The sequence below is a fragment of the Scyliorhinus canicula genome, chromosome 15 (assembly GCF_902713615.1).
Source record: "Scyliorhinus canicula chromosome 15, sScyCan1.1, whole genome shotgun sequence".
Taxonomy (NCBI): Eukaryota; Metazoa; Chordata; class Chondrichthyes; order Carcharhiniformes; family Scyliorhinidae; genus Scyliorhinus; species Scyliorhinus canicula.
In genome coordinates, this window is record NC_052160.1 from 125069850 (window position 1) to 125092155 (window position 22306).

At 45.8% G+C, this 22306-nt stretch overlaps 1 protein-coding gene across 3 annotated transcripts in view; it reads right to left on the reverse strand.

Annotated features, from left to right (window-relative positions):
• Window positions 1-22306, reverse strand: part of slc16a4 (solute carrier family 16 member 4) — a 145832-nt gene that overhangs the window by 98593 nt on the left and 24933 nt on the right. For all 3 annotated transcript variants that reach the window (XM_038819820.1, XM_038819817.1, XM_038819819.1), the window contains exons 2-3: window positions 21272-21424; window positions 14393-14543 (exon numbers count right to left, since the gene is read on the reverse strand). In XM_038819820.1, coding sequence (XP_038675748.1) covers window positions 14393-14497 — 105 coding nt within the window. In that variant the 5' untranslated portion in view covers window positions 14498-14543; window positions 21272-21424. The remainder of the gene's footprint in view (window positions 1-14392; window positions 14544-21271; window positions 21425-22306) is intronic.

Consider the following 22306-nt stretch of genomic DNA (forward strand, 5'->3'; position numbering starts at 1 on the left):
GTGCTCTTTCAGAGGGTCAGCGCAGACTCGATGGGCCAAATGACCCCCTTCTGCACTGTCGGGTTTCTATGATTCTACGTTAAGCTTCAAAGTGACATATTCCAATTACAAACAAGAATCTTAAACTTAAAACCAATTACAAGGTATGAGGAAGAATCGGTTACTAAATTGGATAAATGAAATGAAATGAAAATCGCTTATTGTCACGAGTAGGCTTCAATGAAGTTACTGTGAAAAGCCCCTAGTCGCCACATTCCGGCGCCTGTCCGGGGAGGCTGGTAAGGGAATGTGGCGACTAGGGGCTTTTCACAGTAACTTCATCGAAGCCTACTCGTGACACTAAGCGATTTTCATTTCATTTCATGTATCCAATATTCAAAAATAGCCTAAAAGGAAGAGATAAATAGCCTAAAAGAAATGACTGGTGGGTAATATTTAAAGAAACAATTCAAAATGTTCAAAAAAACACACTACATACAAATAAGGAGCAGGAACAAAGAACAAAGACCAATACAGCACAGGAACAGGCCCTTCAGCCCTCCAAGCCTGCACCGATCACGTGTCCTATCTAGACCAACCACCTGTATCCTTCTATACCCCGTCTGTTCATATGTGCATATCCAGATAAGTCTTAAAGGTCACTAAAGTATCTGCCTCAACTACCTCATTTGGCAGTGCACTCCAGGCCACCACCACCCTCTGTGTAAAAACCTTCCCTGCACATCTCCTCTGACCCTTTCCCACCTCACTTTGAACTTGTCCCCTTGTAATTGTCATTTCCACTCTGGGAAAAAGCCTCCAACAGTTCACCCTATCTCTCCCCCTAATAATTTTATAAACTTCTATCAGGTCGCACCTCAGCCGATGTCTCTCTCGGGAGAACAATCCCAGTTTATTCAATCTCTTCTCATAGCTAATACCTTCCATGCCAGACAACATTCTGGTAAACCTTTTCTGTACTCTCTCCAAATCTCCATGTCCTTCTGGTAGTGCGGTGACCATTTGGAATTGGCCATTTGGACACTTGAGCCTGTTCCACCATTCTATAAGTTAATGGCTGAATTGATAGTAACCTCTAAACTGGATCCACCATACCCCCTGTCACCCCCTTGCTTACCAAGAATTTATCCTCCCCTGCCTTAAAAATATTCAAGGACTTTGCTTCCATCACCTTTTCGGGAAGAGAGTTCCAAAGGCTCAAGACCCTCTAAATGAAGAATATTTGCCTCACTTCCATTTTAAATGGGCGACCCCTTATTTTTAAACAGCGACCCCTGGTTCTAGATTCTCCCGCAAGAGGAAACATCCTCTCCACATACAGCCTGTCGAAACCCCTCAGGATCCTGTATGTTTCAATCAAGCCGCCTCTCATTCTTCCAAACTCCAGCGGACACAAGCCCAGCCTGTCCAACCTTTCCTCATAAGGTAATTCTTCAATTACAGATATTTAAGTCTGGTAAACCTTCTCTGAACTGATTATAACACGTTTATATCCTTCGTTAGAAAAGGTGACCAATACTGGAAACAGTACTTCAGTTGTGTTCCCACAAGTGCTCTGTATAACACAAGCATCACCTCCTTACTTTTGTTTTCAATTTCCCACATCATAAATGATAACATTCTATTAGCTTTCCTAACTACTTGCTGTACTTGCCTTGCGAGATTCATGCACTAAAACACCCAGATCCCTCTGCAACTCATTTAGATAATATGCTTATCTTTTATTCTCTCTGCCATAGTAGACAATTTCATATTTTCCCACATTACGCTCCATTTGCCAGATCGTTGTCCACTCACTTAACCTATTTATATATTTTTGTAGCTCCCTTATATTCTCTTCACAGCTTAGGTTTCTACCCATCAGCAAATGTGTCATCAGCAAATATGGCAGCCACTCCAACGCCCAAGTCATTAACATAAATTACAAACAGTTGAGATCCCAGCACTGATCCCTGTGGCACACCACTTGTTCTGTCTTGTCGACCTGAAAAAGTCCCAATTATGCCGACTCATTCCATTGAAGAACAAAAACTCAGCAAGGAGGATCCACCTGTTGCTCACTCAGGAAGTTTGAGTATTAGATTAAAATAAGAGGCTTATACTGTTGCAATAACAAGTCTGTGCATCGGCAATGTTTCAGAAACCGGGTCATGAAGTTGGGCGTAATATATGTACCGAGACAGTAAAAATTTGTAGATAGATTAGGTGAGTGGATGACAAGATGAACAGGTGGTGTATAATATAAGGAATTGTGAACATAGAACTTACAGTGCAGAAGGAGGCCATTCGGCCCATCGAGTCTGCACCGACACACTTAAGCCCTCACTTCCACCCTATCCCCCGAACCCAATAACCCCTCCTAACATTTTTTTGGACACTAAGGGCACTTTAGCATGGCCAATCCACCTAACCCACACGTCTTTGGACTGTGGGAGGAAACCGGAGCACCCGGAGGAAACCCACGCACACATGGGGGGTGGGGTTCTCTGACCCCCGCTGGGTCGGAGAATCGGCGGGGGGCGGTGTGAATCCCACCCCGCCGCTCTGACGCCGGCTGCCGAAGTCTCCGGCGGCATTTTTTTGGCGGGGACGGGGACCATGTCGTGCCGGTCGGGTGCCGTTGGCAGTGGCTGCCCCGGTGCTTCTCTGGGCCCCGATGGGCCGAGTGGCCACCCGTTTTTGGCCGGTCTCGCTGGCGTGAAATACACACGGTCCATACCGGCCGGACCTGGCTCTGAGGATGGCCTGCGGAGTCCTGGGGGGGTCGTGGGGGATCCGGCCCCGGGGGTGGGGTTGGGGGGGGGGGGTCCCCACGGTGGCCTGGCCCGCGATCGGGTCCCACCGATCTGCAGGCGGGCCTGTGCCGTGGGGCACTCTTTCCCTCCGCTCCGACCTCTGTAACGCTCCGCCATGGCCGGGGCGGAGAAGAAACCCCCTGCGCACGCGCAGCGAGCACGCTGGCGCTCCCACGCATGTGCCAATCGTGCCGGCCAGCGGAGGCCCTTCGCCGCCGGTTGGCGTGGCGCCAACCACTCTAGAGCCGGCCTAGCCCCCAGAAGTGCGGAGGATTCCGCAACTTCCGGCGGCCCGAAGCCGGAGTGGTTCACGCCACTCGTTGGCGCTGGTACGGCCCGCCCGCCGGTACGTGCAGACTCTGCACAGACAGTGACCCAGTGGAGAATCGAACCTGGGACCCTGGCGTTGTGAAGCCACAGTGCTAACCACTATGGTACCGTGCTGCCCGCAGTTATTCACTTTGGTCGTAAAACTTTTTAATAGGCAAAAAACTTATGAAGAATGTTCAGAGACGTGGGTGTGCTCCAACAAGGAACAAAATTAGCATGTAGATACATCAAGCAACTAGGAAGGTAAATAATATGGTTGGTCTTCATTGCGAGGGAATTGGAATACAGAGATAAAGAAGGCTTGCTACAGTTCTACAGGATTTTGGTGAGACCACATGGAATAATGGGTCCAGTTTTGGCCTCCACGTTTAAGAAAGGACATACTTGCATTGGAGTTGGTACAATGAAGAGTCATGAAATTGGTCCCTGGGATGAGATGGTTGTCCAGTAATGAGAGGCTGCGTAAATTACATACGGACATAAGAATTAGGAGCAGGGGTTGGCCATTTGGCCCCTCGAGCCTGCTCTGCCAATCAATCAGATCATGACTGATCTAATTATAACTTCAACCTCACGTTCCAGCCAACCACTGATAAGTTTTGCTTATCAAGAATCTAACTCGGCCTTAAGAATATTCAAAGCCTCTCCTTCCACTGCCTTTTGAGGAAGAGAGTTCCAAAGACTCGTGTCCCTCAGAATTTCTTTTCTTTTGCCTCACCTCTGTCTTCAATGGATGACTCCTAATTTTTAAACAGTGACCCTTAGTTCTAGGTTCTCCCTCAAGAGGAAACATCCTCTCCAAATCCAGCCTGTCGATACCCCTCAGGATCTTACACATTTCAATCAAGTCGCCTCGTACTCTTCTAAACTACAGCAGATACAAGTCCAGCCCGTCCAACCTTTCTTCATAAAACAACTCATCAATTACAGATATTAGTCTGGTAAACATTCTCTAAACTGTTTCCAATGCAGTTACATTCTTCTTTAAATAAGGAGATCAATACTGTACATAGGACACAAGGCGTGGTCTCACCAATGCCTTGAATACCTAAAACATGACTTCTCTACTTTCTAATCAATTCCCATCACAATAATATTTGATCAGCTTTCCTGATTACTTGCTGTGCCTGTATACTAGCCTTTTGTGATTCACGCATTCAAACACCCAGATCCCTCTGCATCGCAGAGCTCTGCAATCTCTCACCGTTTAGACAATAAGTTCCCTTTTTATTGTTCCTGCCAAAATGGACCATTTCACCCACATTACACTCCATTGGCCAGATCTTTGCCCACTCACTTAATTTATCTATGTCCCTTGGCAGCCTCCTTATGTCCTTTCCACAATTTAAAATTGGGACGATATTCTCTGGAGTTAAGTACAACGACAGGCAATCTCATTGAAACCCACAAAGTCCTGAAGGGGCTTGATACAGTGGATGCTGAGAGACTAACCACTCCTGTCCATTCTTACACACAGCCAACCTTTACAGTACATCCTGTCTATTAATTTACAACTCATTTACTTTAGATTGTTCCTTGCTTGTCTTCATTACTAATCTAAACCTGATATTTTCTTTTTTTTTTAAATTTAGATTACCCAATTATTTTTTCCAATTAAGGGGCAATTTAGCGTCGCCAATCCACCTACTCTGCACATTTTTGGGTTGTGGGGGCGAAACCCACGCAGACACGGGGAGAATGTGCAAACTCCACACGGACAGTGACCCAGAGCCGGGATCGAACCTGGGACCTCAGCGCCGTGAGGCGGTTGTGCTAACCACTAGGCCACCGTGCTGCCCATCTAAACCTGATATGATGATCACTTTGACCCACGTTTTCTCCAGACATTTAGTTGATTTGGCCCACATCATTCCAGCATGAGTTCCCAGTTGGACTGGCAACATGCTGTTAATGGAAGTTCTCCTGAACTCATTTCACAAATTCTTCCCCCTCCTTTCCTTTTATTCTCTCATTATCCCAATTGACATTTAAGCAACGAGAGTCCCCAATATCTCCACACTGCAGTTTTTGCACATCTCTGAGATTTCCCTGTAGAGTTGCTCCTCTAACCACTATTTGGAGGCCTACAGAGTGTCCCTAGCACTGTGATCATATGCTTTTTGCTTCTCAACTCGAATCAAACGTACTCTGTCCTCGTCCATCATGGACTCTTTTCACGACTTCAGTGTCTTCTCCAATAACATGAATGAATCTCCCCTCTAGGGTATTGCTCCCAAACTTGTTAAGGTCCAACCCGTTCCTTTTTAATAGGGGCCTCTTGCCCCCAAAGTGGTCCCAATTCCCCACAAATCTCCCTCCTGTCCATGCCTCAAGCTAGATATTGATCCTCACTCGCACGAGCGTGTGGCACTGGGGGTAATCCAGAGATTGCTACCTTTGAGGTCCTACATTTTTATTTCCTCCCTGGCTCCTGAAAACATGACCACAGGACCTGAATGCAAGCTCTATGTGATGGATATGGTCATGTACCACAACGTTTGGCGCATTCACTTCCTCACACGCGATATTCTATGATGTCATTTACTCTGGTTCCAGGGAGGCAATACATCATGTGGGAGTCACTATGATGGTTACAAAAACGCATGTATGTCCACTAATTAAAGAATCTCTGATAACAACTTCACTTCTGCTCTTTGTTGTTATCCTCAGCCCCTCCTCCCCATGAAGTTCTTTGCCCAATGCTGCCACGGTCTGGACTGCACTCCAACATGTTGTCACTTCCGGCAGTCTCCAGTGCGGAGTTCTGGTTTGGGAGTGGTGCACACCCCAAAGACTCTTGTACGTCCTGCATCTTCCTACTCTTGTGGGTGACCACCAATCTAGCATTCCTGAACTGTCTCTGGCTGAGGATGGCTACCTACTGAGTGTATGATTTAGGAAACCTTTCCTCCCTGATGCTCTACAGCACCTCCAGCTGCCTCGCAAGCTTGACAACTCTTAAACTGGAGTTCAAACAGTTGGAGACACCTTCCTACATATATGGTTCCTCAAGGCACATGAAGTGTTCCAAATTGCTCACATAATGTGACAATTGCAAGTAATAAGTTTCACATGTCCACCTACAATCTGAAACAAAACCTCCAAATATACTAAGTAGATCCTAAAAGACTAATTAAAGTTAAATCCTTGTTCCAATAAGGTTGTTATGTGTAAAACTGGAATATTTTGCCAAGCTCTTGGGGCCCCTAGGAAATATTATTTCTCAGAATCCTTGGCTGATGGCCAACACAAATCCACCCAAGGCTTTAGCTGACAGCCCGTCCATAGGAAACCATCCCGTAGGAATATCGAAAATGTAACGTGTTGAAACATAAAGGAACATTTCAAAGGAGTTAAGCATTCTAATGCTCATTGTGGGAGCAGCAAATTCCCCCAAGTAGTCTTGTGCATCTCCTTTCCCGTGGAAATGCGATACCGCCAGCAGTCAACATATTTGCAGTCTCGGATCCACTGAATACAACGTGCTTCATGTTGTTTTACTCTGAAGTGTCAAAGACAGCAATTGCCTGCAGAATGGCCACTTGCACTTGATTCCTAACACCTCCTGTGGTCTCCATCCTTCACTCATCAGCCCTTTCCCATCTCGTTGGGAGGTAGAAGTGACAAACGTGGGGAGAAGAGTTTGAAGAATACAATTTGCAGGAGAGAGGAGGAGGAGGTTTGGTTATCTTTGCATTCCAAGATGACTCTGGTTAAGTGCACAGTTCTAGCAGAAGACCCGGCCGCTCTTCATGTGATCCAGTTAGGCATAGCAATGCATAGCTTAGCCAACTGTTCACCATATCCAGTCGAGTCTGTATCCCTTTTCGTAGGGGAACAGGGATGAGGGGTGCACCGTTTATCACAGCGGTAGTTATTACTTCACTACACCCTGCACACACCTGCCTGTACATTCCCTACAAGTGAAGTAACTGACCTAATGGTGACTCTGTGAAAGACCAGGGCAGCAAGACACAGCCACTGGTAATAGCAAGGTGGGAGTTTGGAATTCAAGATTGTTTCCAGGCAATCAGTTCACTGGGCACCATTAACATTAGCCACCGTAGACCTCTCTTCCAATCTCTTCTCTTCAACTGTGTTAAGTTCCCCAGGCACTAATAATGGATGTATTTTAGCCCAAACTAGAAGTTACCTGTTAGTTTGAACCGTCTCTGCCCTCATTGCCTTATCTTTGCTTTCCTTAGCTTCCAAATTCCTGAACGCAAGACAATGCTGCAAGACACTGCAGCTCTGTACTTAAGTAACTTTAATCAAGTTATTCACCTTTCCTGCACCTTTGCAGTTTCCCGCTGAGTCTGTGACTGGCCACTGGTACTACTGCTTTTTCAGTTTATCTACAGTCTGTTTCGTGGCTGGAACCTCACCCTCCTGGGTCCATACCCTTTTGCCTTAGTGATGAGAAGGTTACCCACTGAGGGACCCCAACATCGAATTACCTTTCCAACTCAAAGATCTTGCAGCTGATCTCCAACATCACCACGTTTTTCCACACACAGCTCTGCGCATATCCTCAATCTTCCTTCCAACAGAAACACCTCTATCAATACATCTTCCAACATTCTATCCTTCAAATAGCCTCACCTGGAACACTGTCTCTGAATCTGGAAAAAAGTTATTCAATAGAAGCAAATTACTGCAGATGCAGGGATCTGAAACGAAAGAGAAAATGCTGGAGAATCTCAGCAAATCTGGCAGCATCTGTAGGGCGAGAAAAGAGCTAACGTTTCGAGTCTGGTGATTCTTTGTCAAAGCTGAGTTATTCAATGTTCCATGTCAACTCCACTCTGTCTTAATTCTGATGTCCCTCCAATTGTCTCCTCTCTAATTCTCCATTTGCTATATAGCTTTATAGATCCTAATTATTGCTACATAAATAGGCCTTCTTAACTTCACCTTCCCTATGTCCTTCACGTGCTTGGCTACTTATCTGGATGTGGGACAACCCTTGCACATCTTCAGGGATCTGTAGACATTCACTCCAAGGTCCCTATGCTCCTCCATACTTCTCAGTAGCCTACCATTTATTGTGTATTCCCTTGTCTTATCTATTCTCCCTAAATGAATCACCTCACAGTTCTCTGGGTTGAATTCCACTGACCACTTCTTGCCCATCTGACCAGTCCATTGATACCTTCCTGCAGCTATCCTCCTCAATCTCATATTTTGTATCAACTGCCCCTACATTCAAGTCTAAATTATTGATTCCATGAAAAGCAAGGACCCAGGTTCTGACTCAATTTCTATTGCCATCCTTTCCTCTGCCTTATTTTTAAACTTCTTTTCTCTTTACCCCTCTTTTTCTTTCTTTCATGGATGTCGGTGTGCTGACTATTCCAGTATTGTTATTGCCCAATCTTCATTGCCCTTATGAAGGTGATGTTGCGCCATTTTCCTGAACCACTGCAGTCTGTGTTGTTATGCCTCCTTTCAATTCTCCCCTCTCATGTATCCAACACGCCCAAATTCCCACTCCTATCCTTCAGTAACGCTTCCTGCTCTCTTGCCACCATTCCAGGTTTGATTCCCTCTTAGATAAGCCTATAACTTTCCTCTGTCGCTCCCTTGGCATCCTCTGAAAGGCGCAATGAGGCATTTAGTCCTGACTCATTATGAGGAGTAATGCCAACCGCCCCAACAACAAATTCAGCACCAGAAACAGCAAAAGCGACGCCTGCAAAGTCCTCCTTACCAAAGGCTGGGGGCTGGACCAATGTTAGAAGTGTTGTTCCACAGGCAAGTTAAGCAACAGCCTTACATAGCCATACTGGCTGAATCAGACAGGCCATACCGTCCCCATGCCTGGCTATGTTCTGTCCGACTGGCAGTCCCACCATAACTGCCAGTACAGTGGTACAGAGTACTGAGGGAGTAACTTTGGAAGCCCAAAACATTGCCTCCAGACCCCACGATGTTTAATAGTGTCGGGTCAAACATGGGCAGGAAAGCCTCCTGCTGATTCCTCCCCCCCCCCCCCCCCCACCATCCCCAGCCTCCTGCTGATTCCTCCCCCCCCCCCCCCCCCCCCCCCCCCCCACCATCCCCTCATCCGATGAATCCATTTTCCATGTTGATAACCACTTGGGAGAAGCACTGGGGGCAGAATGTACTGTGGGTGGGAGATTTCAATGTTTCATCACCAAGCGTGGCTCAACAGCACCAGTACTGACCTAGTAATAGAGTCCTGAAGGACATATCTGCCAGACTGGGCCTCTATCAGTAGGTGAGGAAATCAACAAGTGAGGAAAAACCTACTTGACACCCTCAACAATCCCAGTCACAGATGCATCTGTCCATGACTGTATTGGTAGGAATGTTCTGGCCTTGTGTTGACAAAGTCCCATCTTCACACTGAGAATGCCGTCCATTGTGTCGTGTGGCATATGAATATACAAATTAAGAGCAGGAATCTTTCTTTCATGAAAGAAAGAATTTGTGGGCAGCAGGGTAACATGGTGGTTAGCATAAATGCTTCACAGCTCCAGGGTCCCAGGTTCGATTCCCGGCTGGGTCACTGTCTGTGTGGAGTCTGCACGTCCTCCCCCTGTGTGCGTGGGTTTCCTCCTGGTGCTCCGGTTTCCTCCCACAGTCCAAAGATGTGCGGGTTAGGTGGATTGGCCATGCTAAATTGCCCGTAGTGTCCTAATAAAAGTAAGGTTAAGGGATGGGGGGTTGTTGGGTTACGGGTATAGGGTGGATACGTGGGTTTGAGTAGGGTGATCATGGCTCGGCACAACATTGAGGGCCGAAGGGCCTGTTCTGTGCTGTACTGTTCTATGTTCTATGAATCGTCCCTCTCGCCAGGTCCGCCATTTAATAAGATCATGGCTGATCTGATTGTGGCCTCAACCCCTCGTTCTCGCCTACCCCCGATAATTAGTTAAGACTATATCTGCTTTTTCCTTAAAAACATTCAATCATCCTATCACTGCCACGGTGCTAAATGGGAGATTCAGGGCAGATCTAGCAGCTAAAAACTGGGAAACCATGAGACACTGTGGGCCATTGGCAGCAGAATTTTAGTCAATCACAATCTGTAACGTCACGACCTGACATACCCTCCACTCCACATTACGATCAAGTCAAACCTGATGCAATAAGGAGTGTAAGAGAACATGCAAGGAGCAGCACCGGGCACACTTCAGAATGAAAGGCCTGTCATAATATCCACTCATGTATATCATGAGATGTAGACAGGCAGTGATTGACACACAGGATAACCAATGAACACACACAACACAGAACAACCAATCACCAGACAGGACACCACCACTATAAAGCACACAGGGCATTAAGGCTCTCTCTCTCTCACAGGAAACGGCTAGGAGATAGTCGCAGTTCACAGGCCAATGAACATCATCACCATGTGATAGAGAGCTGGTCTGGTCAAACCAGTAGGAGGTTATCAGTTAGGTTAATAGAGTGTCAACCCACAGCAGATTATGTACAGCAATCAGCAAGTTCAATAAAACAATGTTGGACCATCTCCTGTGTCGGAAGCCTGTTTCTCGTTTTACTGCATCCAGTTGCAGTCGATGTTAGACCAGCACAGATAACACATCAATGCCAATCTGATGAAATTATAACATTCTTAGTAGCATGCTGTAGACAGCTAAATGATACCACAACAGTTGGATTATCTCAAAGCTCGTCCACATCGGGTCATGAACGGTGGTGGACAATTAAACAACAAACTGCAAGAGGTGCTTCACAAATATCCTTATCTGCAATGATGGGGAACCCCAGCACATACATTGCAAAAGACAAGGTTGAGGTATTTGCAATCACCTTCAGTCATCAGTGAAGTGATGGAAAAGGTCATCGGCTGTGCTTTTAATCTGCATTCATTCAGAAAATAATCTGATCACTGACTCCCAATTTGGGTTCCACCAGGGTCACTAATCTCCTGACCTCATTACAGCATTGGTTCAAACTTGGACAAAAGACCTGGGGCTGGATTCTCCCTTCCTGCATCTAGGTGCTGACGCCAACAGAGGATCCGTGGAGTTCCACGATGGAAAAACTGGTGCCACACCTACACCGATTCCACTCCCAGTGAGGGGCTAGCACCGGCGCTGCGTGAAACACCCACAGAACACGCGTAAAATAGTGGGAGATTCGCAGGGCCCGTGCTGGACACGCACAGGGCTGAAAAGCTGCAACCCCCTCTCCATGCACCGATTGTGCCCAAAAAGATGCAGCCTGTCCTATTGGGCCACCTACCCATCAACCCCGATCCCACAGCCCACCTCCCGGCCACCCCCCACTACTCCCCCCAGCCCTGGCAGAAGCTCCCCGGCCAACGGCACGACTGTCGGCGATGTATGGCGGTGCTGGACACTATCGCGGTTGAGCCCGATAATGAGATGTGAACGCGGGCGCAACTACGCGCAGCACATGTCGCAATGACGTGATTTGGAGGGGATAGAGCATGGCCATCCGGTGTCAAACCAACGCCTGCAGCGATATTGGCATAGGGATCTATTCTCCGCCTAATTGCCGTTCCCGATTTCGGCGTCGGGGAACGGAGAATCACGGCCCTGAACTCCAGAAGCGAGGTGAGTCTGACCGCTCTTGACATCAAGGCCACATTTGATCAAGTACAGAATCCATGGAATTCCCCCAGTGTGATTGGAGATCATTTGGCCCATTGAGTCTGCACTGACCTTCTGAAAGAGCACGCTATCTAGGTCCACTCCCCCCACCCTATCTCATAACCTCACCTAACCTGCACATCTTAGGACCTGAAGGGGCAATCCACCCCACTTGCACATCTTTGGACTGTGGGAGGAAACTGGAGCACCTGGAGAAAAGCCATGCAGACATGGGAAGAAGGTGAGAACTCCACACAGTCACCCAGGCCGGAATCGAACTGGGTCCCTGGCTCTGTGAGGCAACAGTTCTAACCATTGTGCCACCATGCCGCATCAAGGAGCCCTAGCAAAACTGGTTAATGGGAATCAGGGAGAAAACTCTCCACTGGTTGGGATCATACCTAGCAGAAAGGAAGATGGTTGTGGTTGTTGGGAGTTCAATAATCTCAGTCCTGGGACATTCTTGCAGGAGGTACTCAGGGAAATGCTCTAGCCCAATCCAGAAGATCTGGGCACCTACTACTAAGTAGAAGGACAAGGGCAGAAGATGCAAGGCTGCACCACCTATAATTCCCCCTGCAAACCATACGCCATCTTAATGTGGAACTATATCATCATTCCTTCACTGTCACTGGGCCAAAATCTTGCAACTCCCTCCGTAACTGCACTATGGCTGCACCTACATGGACTATATATGGACTGCAGCAATAAATGCTGGCCTAGTCAGTGCTCCCCACATCCCATGAAAGAATAAAATAACTACTGATATTGCCAACTCACTAAATAAAAGAGACAAAAAAAGAATCTCAGCATGAAAGATGTGCGTCATACAATTCATGTGCTTATGCCTCATGAAATGTGGTCAGGAGCTCACTCTCAGTATCAAAGTCCCTGTAATCATCTAAAACTACCTTTGGTGACACCCTTCGCACCCACCCCCACTCCACTGGCACAACCTCTCGTTGCCCTGGAGTCCGTCTGTGCCTATTGAACATCTGACATAACCCCCCAAACTCTGCCCAACCCAACCCCGCAACCCCCCCCCCCCCCCAACACGCCATTCTCTCCCCCACCCCCATCAGACATCTTGACCCTGCATTCTGCAACGTTCTTCTAACCATTGCTTAGTGTCCAATTATTCTTGCTTCTGTGAATCTTTTTGGGATATTTATCGCATTTAAAAGGTTTCTTAAAAAGTGGAATTAGTTGTGTTGCTGGCACATCACAAAGTAGTTCTCAGCATGAATTAGATTTCGGAATGCAGTGACTCTTTATGCAGTATTGGTGTTCTGTAAAGAGCAAGTGGATAAATCAACAGGCCAGTCTGTTCTTCGTGCTGTTGGGCGAAGGAGCTTTATTGTCCAGGCCACCCTGAGTATGTCTAGATCTTCCTCAAATCATGCCAAAGGAATCTTTAATATCCATGGCAAGCCCTGAGTACTGCAGTGGAATGTTAATCTGCGAATTTCAGTCTCCGTTCAGCAATTGAATGCTGAGCACTCAAGTGAGGTGTCTACACTATCAACCGAGGGACAATGATACATTAAAGAATTAAGTGCAAGATATCTTGAGCTATTGTTCTCAAAATTTGACACTTGTGAAAGCTTCTTTTATTGAACTGGTAAGCAGACAGTGGGAGAATTGAAGCTGGGTTTAAAGGCTGAACCCTGACCTTTATTCGGCTGCTAATGAAAACTAACCAAAAACCTGGGGTGGGATTCTCCGTTGCACTGGCAGCGCACCCAAGCCGGTTTCCCGGGTCCATGCGGTGGCCACGATGGGAAATCCCATTAGCAGGTGGCAGAAATGGAGGATCTCGCTGCCGGCGAGGGCGCGCCGCTGAGGAACACGCGGCTGACGGAGCGGAGAATCGCAACGTTGGAATTTAATAAAATAAAGAGGGAAATGGAAAATGAGGATGTAGAGTTAAATCAGAATCAACATTTTCTTTGTCGGGGAAATGGGAAATGATGGCTTTTTTGCAAAACGTTAACACGTTATTTCTTTGCATTCCCAATATGATGTCAGATGTCAATGACTACATTCTGTTCCAGGATCTGATTCAGCTGCTGCTTCCAACACATTGCAGCTTTTTAATAGAATCAGTGGCTTGATTTTATATAACACCTACAATATAGTAAAATGTCCAAAACGCTTCACGGCAGCAGTTATCAAACAAAATTTGACACCGAGCTACATAAAGACAATGTGAGGGCAAATGGCCAAATAATTGATCAAAGCTTTTAAGGAGCATTTTAAATGAGGAAAAGGGTGGAGCGGTTTAGGAGGAGAATCCTTTGCAGGCACCCGGCCACGAATAATGCAGCAATCTTGTTGTTTTATAAATTTAAAGTGCTCAATTCGTGTTTTTCCCAATTAAGGGGAAATTTAGCACGGCCAATCCACCTACCCTGCATATCTTTGGGTTGTGTGGGTGAAATCTTTACAGACATGGGAGAGAATGTGCAAACTCCACACGGACAGTGACCCGGGATCGGGATCGAACCCGGATCCTTGGCGTCGTGAGGCAGCAGTGCTAAACACTGCGCCACCGTGCCGCCATCATAATGGAGCAATCATAATTGAGGATACACGTGCAGAGATTCATTGTTCTATGATTCTAAATAGATGAGTGGTTGAAACTTGCTTTCTTACCAGAAAGAAATGGAGGACGATCATCCAGCCCCAGCCACCGTCAGGTGGGTCAGCGTATCGCTTCACCTTCTGACTCCAACACTTCACCTTCCTCACCTCTTCCATATTCCTTCAGCCGATGCTCAGAAACAACTCCACCTTTTCTGTATCCCTGTAATACATCCACAGAGAGATTTCTTCTATTTCCACACAAATTAAACAAAAGACCCTGAATAAAGTTACGGCCGATCTTGATTTGGGATTCGAGCCTCAGACACACAAAATTTTAGTTCCACAGAAATTCAGCAAAGACTCCACTCACTCAATATCAGTTCTGTTCCCTGAACAGGGGATTCTTTTTAAAAACCCCTGATGGTCAGGATCCTGGGATCAGAGTGTGCCCGGAATTCTGACTTTAGCTTCAGGCCCAGGCTTTCAGTCCAGAAGCTTCAATCTGTCAGATTAACCCACAGGTTCACTGATCCACAATTCTCTATCAAAACACTGCACCAGTTATGTCACTTCCAGACCCAAACTCCATTTGTGTGACGGTCATGTCATGGTCATGCATGGGTCAGGTCACAAGTGAAAGCTTTTCATCCGAAGGCTAATCAGGTTGTGGAATATGTTACTAGGGAAGGAAATTGAATTGGACATTAACACTAATTTGTGCACCTATTCATCATAACCCAGGGGAAGGGGAGAAGGTGGAAAAGATGGGACTCAAAAGGGGAGTGAGTGATGATACATATTGGTGAGTCGTGTGACGACTGGAAGACTTGAAGAATGTTGGGTTATTAATGTTAGGCAATTTAAGGGGCAAATGCCTGGGAGTTAGAGTGTGTTTGACTGCAATGGTCATGTTTTTAAAACATAATTATGTTTTGCAGGGACTGGGTGCTTTTAGCAGCCAGAAGGTGAAATTGACAAGGGAATGGTGTTTTTCAGTCTGGGCTAATGGACTGTGGTTTGACTCGGAATGTCCCTGGGGAGTTTAATATGCTTTGCAGTCTGCAGAGATCATTTGTTTTTCAGTTTGGGGAGCTGAGGTCATTGCTGGGTGGAGCCATGGAACGCAGAGAAACATTTTGAAAGGCTTTAGAGAGGCAGTGTTTTGGATACACTTAGAAGAGGGGAGTTGAATTCTGATCTGCCTGATGCTGAGCCCACAATTCTACCACAGTAAGGTAAACTGAGATCTGAAGGTTTCCTTTATTGTTGTTTAATGGGAAAGTGATTAGTAGTGATTAAGGGGTAATTGTGAGCTGCCATTTTTGGATGTGAAGTTAAAAAGTTTAATATTGACTACAAAATAAATTTTTGTTTTAAAAATAATCAAGCCCTATTTCTTCATGCAATCACTCGTAAAGCGAATCATTCTTTCGGCAGTCTTACAAATAATCTCAAATTTTGACGGTTTTGGTCCAGTTTCCTAGCCGCTGTTGGGTTCGGGTCTGGCATCATAATATTGGGCAGTTTTACGTACTCATATCTTCCAAAGAAAAATCTGCTCTGCTATTAACATTTAACTGGTATTTACGTCAAGTAAGCTAATATGTTTATTAATTTATTTTATATTATGTAAGCCTCTTTCAACCTGAGGCAGGGATTAACAAACCCTACTGGAGCGTGGCTGATTAGTTATTTGGCTAACCCGTCCACTGTTACCATCTCAGCGCCAAAGAGCATAAAATACAGAGGTCTGGGTACAACTTGGCAAACTGGAGTGCAATCGAAGGAACTAGTTGGTGAGTAACTGGTAAGTGAATTTGGAATTAAAGGAGGGGCAGCACGGTAGCATGGTGGTTAGCATAAATGCTTCACAGCTCCAGGGTCCCAGGTTCGATTCCCGGCTGGGTCACTGTCTGTGCGGAGTCTGCACGTCCTCCCCGTGTGTGCGTGGGTTTCCTCCGGGTGCTCCGGTTTCCTCCCACAGTCCAAAGATGTGCGGGTTAGGTGGATTGGCCATGCTAAATTCCCCGTAGTGTCCTAAAAAGTAAGGTTAAGTGGGGGGTTGTTGGGTTACGGGTATAGGGTGGATACGTGGGTTTGAGTAGGGTGATCATGGCTCGGCACAACATCGAGGGCCGAAGGGCCTGTTCTGTGCTGTACTGTTCTATGGTCTATGGTCTATGGACATATAATTCTTAGTTGAAGGCGGTGCAAGCATTTAACAGGTACAGCAAATTTTAGGAAACATAGGAATTATTCAAAGTTATTTAAGGAAGTAATTAAATTCACCGAATAAAATAAGTAAGTAACTATGATAGGACAGGCTTTGAAGCTGTGGAAGCTCCTGGATACCAATGCAGTCCAGGACATACACGCTTACAACAAGTGTAAGCAGTGAGAGGAATTCCGGATCAGGATTATTGAACTGCAGGCACTGCACACCATCAGGGTGGGTGGACAATACCTGGGCACTTTGTACCAGGAGATGGCCACACCTCCTAGGATATAGTCAGCTGTTTTGGTCAACAGGGAGGGACAGAGGATGTGACCCTGAGTGAGGCAGGTAAAGGAACGGAGCAGACAGTAATGGAGGATCCTCAGACTTTGCAATTGTCAAACAGGTTTGAGTGTCCTCCCAACATGTGTGGAAAAAAGCAATAACTGAGATATGGTTGCGGGATGACAGATTGGGGCCTGAATATTGAAGGGTACATGACATTTAGGGGTGACCGGAAGATAGGAAAATGTGGGGCTGAAGTGGGTGGGGGGGGGGAGGCTCTGTTAATTAATGATAGTTTTAGCAGAATAGAAAGGGGTCATCATCTCAGTTCAGGACACCAGGATGTCGAAACCTTTTGGGTAAAGGTGAGAAGTGATAAAAAGCAAGAAGTCACTTGTGGAAGTGGTGTTCATGCATAACAGTAATCACACAGTAGGATGGGATATAAAGGAAGAAATAAGGGAAATTGTCTGAAAGGTACAGTGATAATCATGGGGGATGCTAATCTATATGGACTGGAAAAAGACATTGCAAAAGGTAGACTTAATGAGGAACGTATAGAATGTTTTTGGTATAATTTCTTAGAACACATTCTGGCACCAACTAGAGAGCGGTCTACACCAGACCTGGTAATGGCCTATAGAGGGGCTGGTTTAGCACAGTGGGCTAAACAGCTAGCTTGTAATGCAGAACAAGGCCATCAGCACGGGTTCAATTCTCATACCGGCCTCCCTGAACAGGCGACTGAATGTGGCGACTAGGGGCTTTTCACAGTAACTTCATTGAAGCCTACTTGTGACAATAAGCTATTATTATTAAATTATTAGTGAATGCATCCCTAGATGACAGCGATTATAATATGATTGAATTTTACATTCAGTTTGAGGGAGCGAAGAGTGGGTCCAAGACTAGTATTTTAACTTTTATGAGGGCATAAAACAGAGCTAGCTGAAGTGAAGTGGCAAATTAGGTTAATGGATAGGTCAATAGAGATGTAGTGGCCAACATTTAAAGGGATATTTCAAAATACACAGAATATACACATTCCAATGAAAAGAAAATTCCAAGGATTTGGAGGTCCATGGTCAGCTAAACAAATGTGAAAGACGGTATCAGACTTAAAGAAAAAGCATATAATTGCGCAAAGATGGGTGTCATGTTAAACAGAAAGACAGATGGTGAGAGTTTTCATCGATATTTTAACAAAGTGTGCATCGCTCCTACAGAAAGTGAGTGTGCGGAATTCATAATGCAAAATAAGGAGATGGCGGTTGAATTGAGCAAGTATTTTGCATCAGTCTTCACGATAGAGGGTACAAGTAACATCCCAGAATTAACTGTCAATCATGAAATAGAAAAAAAAATCACAATCACCAGGGAAATGGAACGGAGCAAATTGTTTAAACTGTGGGCTGACAGGTCCCAGATCCAGGATGACTTAACCCTAGGGATTTAAAAGAAATGGCTAGTGACAGCTTCCCATCAAGCTACTTGCCATCCTGACTTGGTATATTCATTCACCATCGCTGGGTCAAGGACTGAACTGGTTCAAGAAGGTAATTTACCACATTCTCTAGGGCAACAAGGAATAGGTAATAAATATTGGCCAAGCCAGTGATGCTCACATCCCTGGAATGAATAATTTAAAAAAAAAATAGTTGATGCATTGGCTTTAATCCTCCAAAGTTTCCTGGGTTTGAAGAAGGTACCATTAGATTGGAAAATAACGAATGTAACTCCTTTATTCAAAAAGAGAGGGAGCCAGAAAGCAGGAAACTACAGGCTAGTTAGCTTAACATCTGTCAGAGGGAAACCGTTAGAAGCTATTATTGTAGATATTTTAGCAGAGCACTTCGAGAAATTCAATCAGGCAGAGTCAACATGGTTTTGTGAAAGGGAAATCAATTTTAACCAGTTTATTGGAGTTAATTGAAAAGTAAAATATGTTGTGGATAAAGGGGAATGGGATAAAGGGGGAATTGGTGGATGGACTGTGCTTTGATTTCCAGAAGGCATTTGATAAAGTGCCACATCAAAGCATATTGTGGAAAATAAAAGCTCATGGTGTAGGGAGTAATATAGTGACATGGTTAGAAGATTGGCTCGCTATCAGGAAATAGAGTAGGCATACATAGGTCCTTTTCTGGTTTGCAAGATGTGCCATAGGGATCAATGCTGAGGCCTGACAAAGAGGCTAAAGGCATGGTTGTTAAATTTGCTGAAGACACAAAGATAGGTAGAAAAGTAAGGTTGTGAAGAGGAAATAAGGGGGCTCAAAAGGGATATGGATAGGTTAAGTGAGTGGGCAAAGATCTGGTAAATTGAGTACAATGTGGAAAACTGTGAAACTGCCCATTTGGCATGAAGAATAAAAAAGCATATTGTCTATCGAGAGATTGCAGAGCTGTGGGTTGCAGAGGGATCGGGGTGTCATAATGCATGAATCACAAAACGCTAGTATGCAGGTATAGCAAGTAAATAGCAAAACTAATACAGATATAATGTTATCGTTTATCATGAAGGGAACTGATTGCAAAATTAGGGAGGTCATGCTTGTTATATAGGGCACTGGGAAGACAACATCTGAATCCTGTGCACAATATTTTCCTCCGTATTTAAGGTAGGATGTGAATACACTGGCAGACGTTCAGAGAAGGTTTACGAGACTAATATCTGGAATTGTCTTATGAGGAAAGATTGGAGAGGCTGGGCTTGTGTCCGCTGGAGTTTAGAAGTGTAAGAGGCGAGTTGATTGAAAAGCATAAGATCCTGAGGGGTATTGACAGGGTGGTTATAGAGAGGATGTTTTCTCATGTGGGACAATCCAGAACTAGGGATCCCTGTTTAAAAATAAGGGGGGTCACCCATTTAAAACAGAGGTGAGGAGAATTTGTTTTCTCCGAGTGACATGAGCCTCTGGAACTCTCTTCCTCAAAAGGTGGTGGAAGTAGAGGGCGCGGTCTTCCCAAAAGGGAATAAAGTCCCCAGTGAGCGCATTGAACCGCTTGTGTCTTGGCACTCGCAGTTTCGAGTAAGACATGGCTATTCAACGCGACTCGCTTTGAATAAAGTGCCCAAACGGGAATCCCAACGCCTCAGGGAATCTGCACATTAGAGTCAGGCTTACTGACTCGCTCTAATATGCAGATTTGCCAGAAAGTGATCCCACCCATTGTGGGTGGGATTCCCCTCGCAACGTCTCGTGAGATTGTGTTGAATCTCGCGAGGCGTTGTGAGCTGGTAAATTCCGGGAGCGGTTTCTGCTGGCTTTCACTGGCCACGCTGCACCGTGGCGAGCTGCTTTTACGGCACAGCGTGGCATGAAAATCGCGGCCAGAGGTTTTGAAAATTTTTAAGGCAGAGGTAAATAGGTTTTTGATAAACAAGAGCGTGAAAGGTTGGCAGGATTAGGCAGGAATAGAACAGTACAGCACAGAACAGGCCCTTCGGCCCTCGATGTTGTGCCGAGCAATGATCACCCTACTTAAACCCACGTAACCCGTATACCCGTAACCCAACAATCCCCCCATTAACCTTACACTACGGGCAATTTAGCATGGCCAATCCACCTAACCCGCACATCTTTGGACTGTGGGAGGAAACCGGAGCACCCGGAGGAAACCCACGCACACACGGGGAGGACGTGCAGACTCCACGCAGACAGTGACCCAGCTGGGAATCGAACCTGGGACCCTGGAGCTGTGAAGCATTGATGCTAACCACCATGCTACCGTGCGGCCCCAAATGTGGAGTTGAGTCCACAATCAGATCATCCACCATCTTACTGAATGGTGGAACAGGCTCAGAGGGCCGAGTGGATGACTTCCGCTTCTAATTCGTAGGTTCCTCTGGTCAGAGGAGCAATTGTGAGACTTCTTGTGAACTCTCAAAAGAAGAGGGTTTCGATGAGAATTTGAAACATGAGCTACAGTTCCAATGGCCCAGCATCATGGCTGAAGAATTGCATAGCACAAAATTTTAAATAATACATTTTTGCTCCTGCATAAAGCCCAATCATCGATTTTCAGCCTGTTAAATGGTGTTCCCTTTAATCAGTCCAGCAAGCCAGTGTTTACCAGCACAACCTGTTGAAACACAGGTCACTGACGGGAGAGACCGCAGTGACAGCAAAACTTTGTGAAGCTGAAATGAGAAGAGAAAGTGCTGGAAATGCACAGCAGGTGTGTCAGTGCATGGGAGAGTTAATGCAAGTTCATGTTTTGGAAGGATAAGAGTGCTTTAACCTCATCCTTCTCTTTCAAGCACTTCCAGCACTTATGTGTTCAATCCAATGTCTCGATTCATCTAATTAAAAGAGGAATTTCCCTGTCACAATACCCTGTAAACCCTTTGCCCGAGATCTTGTGATTTACTGAGATTGAGCCTCTAATCTCCGAGCACTGAGCTTTCCTTGAGTTCCTTTTAAGTCACCACTGGAACTAACTCACCTGCTGAAGTCCTGCCGAGACTTTGTATTTCTCAAGTTCAATCACAATTGCTCGATAGCTCGCTCTTCTACTCATTATTTTTCATTGTCCAGATGAGGCAGGCTGTGTCAAATGTTGAGTTGGCGGAGGTTGCATTCCCAGACCCCTTTGCACCTGCAGCAGGGGAAATATAAAGTGCTTTAATACTTTTGGAAATGAGAGGGTGGTCTAGGCGCGCATTGTTCTCTGTGACCCAGCATAATTCGGCACTGGATCACAAAATTGTGAATCTGGAGCGTGGTCTGGAAAGTCTTTGAATGAGCTAAAAGAGAGAACTACTGTCGATGCTGGAAGTCTGAAATAGATACACAAATCGGAGGAAATACTCGGCAGGTTAGAAATGTAACAGGTTTTAAACCTTTCCAGAATCAGGGAAAGCAGGGATGGGGAGGAAAGACCAAAAGGGAAGGTCTCTGAAAAGTGGAAGGCAGGAGAGACGAATGGCAAAAGGCACAATAGTGTTTTTTTGTCTAGTGTTGTAATCCCTTTATGGGATGGCAGCATGACATTATTATGGCAATATTGAACAGCATTTAAGAAGGATTTAGGTGTGCACTTGCGATCCCAGGGCATACAAGGCTATGGGCCAAGTGCTGGAAAATGGGATTAGAATGGTTAGGTGGTTGTTTTTGATCGTGTTGGATCGAAGTGCCTTTTCTATGATTCAATCACTAGAAAGGAAGTGTGTCATGCCATCCAGCTTTAGTTTCACTTTTGCTCTGAAGCAGAGTACACACAGACAGCTCTGATGCCTTCTGCTTTCGGACCCATGTGTCTTGCCTCAATAAATGAACTCATTATGTGTTTGCCTAATCCGTTATGAATGATTGGTGCCTTTATATCATTTTACAGACACCACGGGCGGGATTCTCCGTAGCCCTTCGTAACGCGGGTTGCCTGCGAGAAAAATCGGTGTTAATGACTCCGGCGTAGGGGCCTTCTTTAAGGCCGCTATTCTCCGTTCCCGGAGGGGCTAGCAGCTGACTGACGCTATAA